Raw genomic sequence first — 8,535 nt, 5'->3', positions numbered from 1 at the left:
TTAACGAGAAGTATTTAAGACAACAGGCAACTTTCTGTGTCACTTTTCTAAGTGAGCAACTTCTCACTTTTTAACGTACGTTTAATTAAACAATTAATTATTATTATTTTTTTAAACAAAATTAAAATATTCAAGACAACAGGCAACTTCCTGTGTCCACCAACACCACACAAGGGTTAATTTACTTTATTCGGGGACTGAGGAAGTCGTCAGTGTATCTCTCTGGATCACTAAGTGAAACTTCGTCAGCATATCCCGTTTCTTTATGGATCAATCACTGAGAGAGGTATAATAGGTCTTTATATAAATATGAAAGACGCATATTTACCTTCTGTCAGGGATCCCACTTCTGACACCAAAATTGAAGGAAATTGCCTTCCCGGGTTTCCTCCGTGGCGTGAGCGATAAGCAGAGTTCTGTCCTTTCCTTCTAAGATTCCTAATTATTTAAAGTAACACTCAGGTATGCCATTCAGCTGGGTTAGTTACGACGTCGGGAGCAGCTTGGGAGAACAAGGAAACACAGACTGCTTCAGGTTGTCTTCCCAAATCGACTCAAAGGTTTATTTAGTACATAACAGCTTATATAGAGGAAAAAAAGGTTCGTGTGTCAGCTTTCCCAGTTCAAACCAGTACAGACCAAATAAGGAAACGTCTTCCTGCCTTGTGAGCAAAGAAGTATCCTGTGTGTAGTTTATCAGTTCAGCTACAATTTATGATCATCCCAGCAAAATACACTCCTAGACATAGAATACAGAGTTCTTTCATCAGTGAATTCTGAAACAAACCACCTGGCCTTTAACGAGCCTCCTTCTAAGAGATAAGGAAGGGAGGATGGGAGTAAGGAAGTGGTCTCATCTCTGTGGTGTTTTCGACCTTCTGGTACCAGCTTGTGAGTCTTACACCTTAATTCTTGGGTCACAGAGAAAGAGAAAAACAACTAGTAGATGGGCCTTATTGAGTAACAGAGTTTTCCTGCATAATGTCACTATAAAACAATATCCAGTAAATGCTACCATGGTACTAAAATACCTAACAGTAGTGTTTTTACCTTACAGTATAAAGCAGCTTGAGGAGACTGTTGTTTTGCCATGATGCAATATAGTATTAAATATGACTACATTTTAAAAACATCTATTATAGCATCAAAGTAAAACAAAAAAACTAAATGAAATGAATCAAAATGTCTAATCTGGCAAAACAAGAAAAGAAAAAAGGTTTCACCTTTAAATAAAAATCCAAATCACAAACACATTCTGATTTTTGTTGTGTGTGTTTTTTTGTGTATGTTGTCACGTATAAAATCGTTGCACTCTGTCTCGGTGTCTGCCCGGCCGGCTCCGCAAGGCTACATATGTTTATTGTGTTGCTGCTTTCTTCCACTCGTCATTCTGCCTGGGCGGAGCTCAGGCCCACGCACCTGTCTGCAATTACGCTGCAACGTGTCCTGTCTGTATGGAGACTGAGAGCTGCCAGAGTAATAATGTAGATACAGGCCTCTTTCTCCTTCTGCTGCTGTTCATGCTTTTATTCCATTGATGTTGCTATCATTTGTAAATATATTTATTTGCTCTTATTTTATCAATTTACTGTCGTTCATGTATTTAATCTTCTTTGTATTTAAATATGATTTTTTTTAAGTAATGCCGCGAGATGGACAGTTAAATAAAGGTTTCATTGAATTAAAAAAAAGATTTAAAGATGACTGGTGGCGGAAGCAGAGCACAGACTGTCTGTGAGAATCTATCGCCATCGTGTGGTGCAGAGATATATTGCCATTGAATTTAGACAACGAAAGCTTGGCTCACAGAGCAGCTGCAACACGAACAAAAAACATTAAATAGCAACATGATATATTATATTATATTATATTATATTATATTATATTATATTTATAGCTGTCGAAATTAACGCGTTAATTGCGATAATTAAATTTTGGAATTAATTACGTTAGAATATTTAACTATTTAGCGCAACACGCAGATAAGTCGCTCCCATAATTCCACTTGATTTGTTTACCGCGCCACTGAAAATGGAGAAGCAGGAAGCGGATGGCCTTCTGGATGGGGAATTTAAATACAAGAAGAACATAGATGGGACAATAAACAAACGCGTTGTAATTTGCACTCACTGTAGTAAAGAGTTTCAATTTCACCGTTCAAATTCGACCTTAAAATACCACCTTAATGCCAAACACGCGTTTGTCGGGGCAGCAGCTTCACCCGGCCTGCGTCAGACCACTCTTAGTGAACGCAGGCCACTCGGTAAGTCTTCTTTGGACAAACTGACCGACAATATAGCCAAATGGATAGCAAAGGACTGCAGACCGCTAAGCATTGTGGAGGACAAGGGCTTTGCGGATGTTTTAAAGGTTGCATCTCAGGACGCGTCCTACAAGCCCCCAGCGAGAAGCACAATAACAATTCGAATCCACGAACTGTATGAAACGGAGAAAAAGAAAAAAGAAGAGGCTTTAGTTCACACAGAATGCGTGGCTCTGACAGGAGACCACTGGACATCATTGAGTAATGACAATTACCTGGGAGTTACTGCGCATTTAATCACTGAAGCCTGGGGTCTGACATCCTTTGCGCTGACTATAATGAAAACGGAAGAGCGGCACTTTGCGGAGGCTTGTGCAGAGCAGTTCCAGACTGTTGCTCGCAGGTGGAGAATTGAGGAGAAGGTGACAACAGTAGGCACGGACAGTGCGCGCAATATGATCGCCGCGGCTCGCATCATGCCATTCAATCACATGCCGTGTACCGCGCACATTCTACAGAGATGCATCACAGTGAGTCTCGCAGACAGTGGCTTTGTCACTGCGCTGGCCAAATGCCGCAAAATTGTTGGCCATTTTAAGCACAGCCCAGCAAACACAGCAGAGCTGAACGCAGAGCAGGTGTCACTGGGGCGCAAGCAGGAGCCGTTGGCCCAGGACGTGCCTACGCGCTGGAACTCCACGCTGGAGATGGTGAAGCGCTTGATCCGCAACCAAACTGCAGTAACCGCGACTCTGGATAAACAAAAGCATAAACTTGTCCTCCTGACGCCTCCAGAGTGGGACAAACTCCAGAGACTGGAGACACTTCTAGAGCCCTGCAGGTGAGCCTGTCATTGTGACCATAATTGTAGGTTTAGATTAAATGTATCAAACATACATCTTAAATCAGTTTTGTTATTATGAAAATGTCTTATTTAAAAAATAAATGAAATCAAATATTTTATTAATATTACCTAGTATTAAAAAGCTTTTTTAAATTTGCTGTCTTATCTCTCTCTCTCTCTGTGTGTGTGTGTGTGTGTGTGTGTGTGTGTGTGTGTGTGTGTATTCCACTGCAGATATGTGACTGAACTGCTGGGAGGAGAGGCCTACGTCTCCTGCTCTGTAGTTCTACCAGCCTTCTGCCACCTGCGCCGTGTCATGGAAGTAACTGATGAGGACCCTGCATATGTGGTGAGGTTTAAAGAGAAGTTTAAGGAAGACCTTGCTTCCCGCCAGGAACATACCAACTATGCATGGCTCCAGATCGCAACTGCACTGGACCCACGTTTTAAAGACCTACGCAGTGTGCCCAAGACTGACAGAGAAGCAGTGTGGACCACACTGGCAGGCATGCTGCATGAAGACTCTCCTAGAAGATCACACACTGCAGAAGAAGGTCCAGCCAAGAAGACTGCAACCCCCCCACTGTGCTTTGCCCTGATATCTGCAGTGTGAGGTTGGATCGCTCATTCTCATCCTCACACTGATGCCACTTATTTCGGTCTTTGTTTGACATAAAAGGGCATATTTGTCACTTTATTGCAACTATATTTGCACTCTTGAGCTCCTTCATTCACTGACTGATCATAAAGTTATTACTTGCGTTATGTATTCATCCGTTTGAACATAATTAATGAAGCCACATGTAATCACTAAAATTTGTATTTTGGGTACAATAAGAGAGTTTCAGATGGAATGCTGTTTTGTTTTGTTTAAATTTCACCAACTTGCTGATGCCCACGGTTGTGAGTGCGGCTTCTTGCTGTACATGGGTGGATGGTTGTAAATCACATCACAGATGCCAAAAACCTCTCAAACCAAGCCCCCTTGCCGGTGATGCTGTGCGCAACCTCGTGACGGAGTCAAGCATATTCAAAACACCCCCTCACCTCCCGTGTCAAACTCAAATGTCAGCCTATTTCATGTGTCACTTTTGGAGCAGTTGCCATCCCGACGAGCCATGGAGAAGTTCGTGTTTGTGTTATTTTACTTATTTGGTGTTCTGGTGTGTTTGGGCACCGGTCAGCACCATCGTGTTGAGCACGTGTTGGACCGTGGACACACCGGATTCAGTGGGAGAATAACGGTCAGGTGTACAGTTTACTGAGCACTGGGACTCAGTATCGTTTACCAGCACAGACACGGAGACGCGCTCAGCTTCTATTGAGAGCAAACAACCAAGTGAACCCTCCGGCTGCGTCCAGTAGACGAGACACACCGTCTGGGCCGGGAGCTTTCCGAGCATTCAGACTCTTAAACTGCTTCCTCGCATCTGCTTCATGAATATGAAGGGTTGTGGTGGGAGGAGGTGGTGTGAAATCCTCTTTTGTGTGGGGTGAGGAGGGGGGTGTTGTAAAAGTCCCCAAGAGCAATGATGAGAGAGTCCGGGAATGTCCGCTCCATGTGCAGTATCTGCTCCGCGAGTGCGCACTGAGCTGCCTGCGCATCCGCATCTGGCGGGATGTAAACAGCGGCCAAGATGAATGAAGCAAACTCCCGCGGAGAATAAAACGGTTTGCAGTGAATAAAAAGGTATTCCAGAGAGGAAGAGCAGTGCTGAGCAATCACTGTTACATCTGTGCACCAGCCACTATTGATGTAGAAGCAGACACGTCCACCTGTGGTCTTACCAGAGAGAGAGGCCTGCCGGTCCGCGCGCAGCAGATGAAAGCCCTCCAGCTTGAGCGCGCTGTCCGGGATGTCCTCACAGAGCCACGACTCCGTAAAACACAAGACACAGGAGGAGGCAACGTCTCTGTTCATGCTTCTCATCAGGGCCAGCTCGTCCATCTCATTCCTGAGTGAGCGTACGTTGGAAAGGAAGATCCCAGGAAGAGCAGTTCGCAGTCCGCGTCTCCTCAGACGCACGAGTGCGCCGGCTCGCTTTCCTCGCTTTCGGCGTCTCACTTTCCTGATCAGAGTCTGCAGTAAATCTGCCGCAGATGCGACAAATATTGGAAGTAAATCCACAGGTGTTGTAGTCCTGTAGTTAAGAAGCTCTTCTCTAGTGTAAGAATATCCAGAGGAGTGCCCAGACACAGAAGTTATGCACAAAAACAAAACAGAAGTAACGCACTGAAGCACCGGGGCATCCATACGCGGCGGCGCCATCTTGGAACAAGGGACTTGTCTTTGAAAGGTAGAGTGTTAATTACTAAAGCTGAAGGGATATCCCGATGAACATATGCTGCTCTCTCCTTACATCTGGATAAGAAAAGTAGTAAAGATATTGACCGTATGCTCTTTAATTTTATATGGAAAAACCGTACGCACTATATTAGAAAAACTGTTGTGATGAATAAGTACGAATCAGGTGGGCTTAACGTCTTAGACTTTTCTACTTTAAATAACACTTTCAAAATTAATTGGGCCAAACATTTTCTTAAAACCCTACCTCTATCTGGAACTTTATACCATACCACATTTTCTCTCGTTTTGGTGGCTTTACTTTTATTTGAAATTGTAATTACAATGTTGAGAAAGTCCCTGTAAAGCTTTCATCCTTCCATAAGCAGGTCCTCTTAGCGTGGACCCTCATTTATAAACACAACTTCTCACCTCACAAATACCTTATCTGGAACAACAGAGATATTTTATAGAAAAATAAATCACTTTTCCTGGAAACTTGGCTCCAAAATGGGATCCTATTGGTGGCTCAGCTGGTTAGTAAAGAGGGACAACTACTTACTTACAACGACTTTATTGCACTATATAATTTTCCAATCAGTGTTCCAGATATCAAGCGGAAGACAGTCTGGATGGTCCCCCATAAATATTTGATTGTAAATAAGGTGAAAGAAGTCTCTTTTAAAATTCGACATACATGTTATCCAGCCAGTCACTACATGGTCAAATTTAAAAGGGACATAAATACTAATTGTACTTTCTGTGGGGATCATCCAGAAACGGTGACACATCTTTTTTGGTACTGTTCTTTTACACAGAGATTCTGGAAGGAATTTAGCAGCTTTGTTATTGTCCATATTTTAAGGGAGTTTTCTTTACGATGGGAAAATGTTTTATTCTGTTTCTTTAAGTTCCCCAAGAAGTATGAGAAATGTTTTTTATGATAAATTTCTTAATACTTTTAGCTAAATTTTTTATCCATAAATGTAAGTTTACTAACAAAACACCATATTTCTGTCATTATTTTAAGGATGTGCACATGCACATACAATCAATATCAGACTGCACCAACAAAAAGGCTCTCACAACAATATATGTATGTGAATTTTTGCGTGTATTCTTATAATTGTTACCTTTTTCTTTCACCCTTGGCTTTTTGTGTTCATGTTCTGTTGTATACTTCATCTGTTCGTATGTTGTATACTCATTGTTTGTTAAATAAAGTTTTAAAAAAAAGACACGCTTTGTTTAGACCCCCAAAATCCTTTCCACGCCCACCCCCGTGACATCACGCTCCAAAGCCCTGTTACGTCACAGAACGTGGTGATGTCATAGTGACAGTCCTTTCATCCTTTGATGTTCAAGTCTATAAATAGAGGACAGCTGTCAAAGGGAATTCATTAAGCTATCGTTTTGTTGGAGTGATACAGCACATAAAAAAGCAGAAATGAGTTCGAAAGCTAACAAAGACAGAAATGTTAATTTCTCGAAAACAATGGTTAAAAAAAGTGAAAAAGAAAAAGAAACATATGCCAGACAGTTCGAGCAAAGACTGCAGCCAATGATCGACGAGGTTGAAAAGCTCAAAACTGAGCTTGACTACTTCAAAAACCTGCATACAGTCAATAAGAAACGGATCGAGGATCTAACAAAAGAAAACAATGAACTTTTGCAGAATAATAAGCTGCTGGGTTCGGTCTTGGATGACAGGACAAACATCGCAGACAGGTTGGACTCGATAAAAGATGACCACGAAGCTCTGGTAAAGTTCCGCGCAGAGACGGAGAAAACTCTGGCTGAGCTTAAAGAAAAACACGAGGACGAAGTCCAAGTCCTGCAAGGACTGCTGGAAACAGAGAAAGAAAAGGTGGCACGTCAGCAATTTCACAACAGCCAAGTTGTTGAATTATTATTGAAACGCCACAAAGAGGAAAAAAATAAGATGCAGCAGTTTTACCAGGAAAATACTAAAAAACTGGAAAACAAAGCAAATGCTGCAGACAGGAAGTTAGAAGAGGTGATCAACATGTATGACTCCAAAATAGAAAAGCTGCAGACGGCAGTAAAAAATAGTAGAGGTGTGACCGTCAATGCGGTTAAGGAACGCGAGGAAGAACGTCAATCCTCGCAGTGTTGGATTGACGGTGTTTTGTGGCATAATACACAGTTACAAGACGAAAATGAATTTATGGTTAAAAACATGAAAGAATTAACAGAGGAGAAAGGTCAAATGGGCAAAGTGATAGACGACCAAAAGGCCCAGAATATGGCGATCAAGCAGAAATGCCAGAGTAATATTAGAGCTCTGGCCTTGGAAAAGAAAATGAAGGCTATGCTTGAAGACGAAGTTGATTCTTTGAAAAAGAAAATTGAAGACGTCAAAAAGGCCCTAAGCACAGAGCAGGAAAACCACAGAAAGACAGCAGTGGACCGGCACAAAGTAAAAGCGGCACACAATCAGGCACTGGCTGAAAAGGTGGCGCTGGAAGAGAAACTGCGCTCCACAAAAAAGCAACGGGAAAGATTTATATCCAAAGTGAATTGGCTGGAGAAGAAAGAGCGCTACTTCCAAGAGGAATTGTGCCAGTGCGTTTTGTCCTTTGAAAAGGCATTTCCACATGAAGGTCACTTGAGAGGAAAAGAAAAGGTGGAATTTAGGGATATGTTCCACTACTTGAAAAAGAAATACGTAGACGGAGTGGAAGGCACCCCCTTTGTTGGAACAACGGAGTTTCTTGAAAAACAGCTGAACTGTCTACGTATCAGATGCAAGGATCTAGATGCAGCTTTACTAGCTAAAACACGGGAGCTGGAATCATTTAAAAAGCAGTACAATGACATGGTAAAGTCTTCCGAGTACGCTTTATTCCGACAAAGAGAGGAGCTCATTGGACCAGTGAACCAGATTATCCAAAAGGCTGCCAATGAAGAAAAAGAGATAGGTCATCTAAAATCTAGAGTGAAAGACGCTCAACTCCAGCTTAAATTAGAAAAACAGAAAGGACAAAAGCTGGCATCGTTGGACCATAGAAGCATGATGGGGAGATGTTCTGAGGAGACTCCGTCTCAGATTAATCCTCGTCCACTTCCAGGGAAAACTACATTTATTCAGGTACGTCCAAGACACCCTGGCAGAAGTGCAGG

At 42.3% G+C, this 8,535-nt stretch overlaps 1 protein-coding gene across 1 annotated transcript; it reads left to right on the top strand.

Annotated features, from left to right (window-relative positions):
* The first annotated feature begins 2,031 nt into the window (after positions 1-2,031).
* LOC146607180 (E3 SUMO-protein ligase ZBED1-like) lies at positions 2,032-3,720 on the top strand. The gene is made up of 2 exons (XM_085347814.1): positions 2,032-3,104; positions 3,342-3,720. The coding sequence occupies exons 1-2, from the start codon at positions 2,032-2,034 to the stop codon at positions 3,718-3,720; spliced, it is 1,452 nt and encodes a 483-aa protein (XP_085203940.1).
* The last annotated feature ends 4,815 nt before the right edge of the window (positions 3,721-8,535 follow it).

This window comes from Diplotaxodon limnothrissa, linkage group LG23 (assembly GCF_057381915.1).
Source record: "Diplotaxodon limnothrissa isolate DT_005_m linkage group LG23, D_limnothrissa_male_GT1.1, whole genome shotgun sequence".
Taxonomy (NCBI): Eukaryota; Metazoa; Chordata; class Actinopteri; order Cichliformes; family Cichlidae; genus Diplotaxodon; species Diplotaxodon limnothrissa.
The sequence above is the reverse complement of the archived record's forward strand: the minus strand, read 5'-3'. Positions and strand labels throughout refer to the sequence as shown.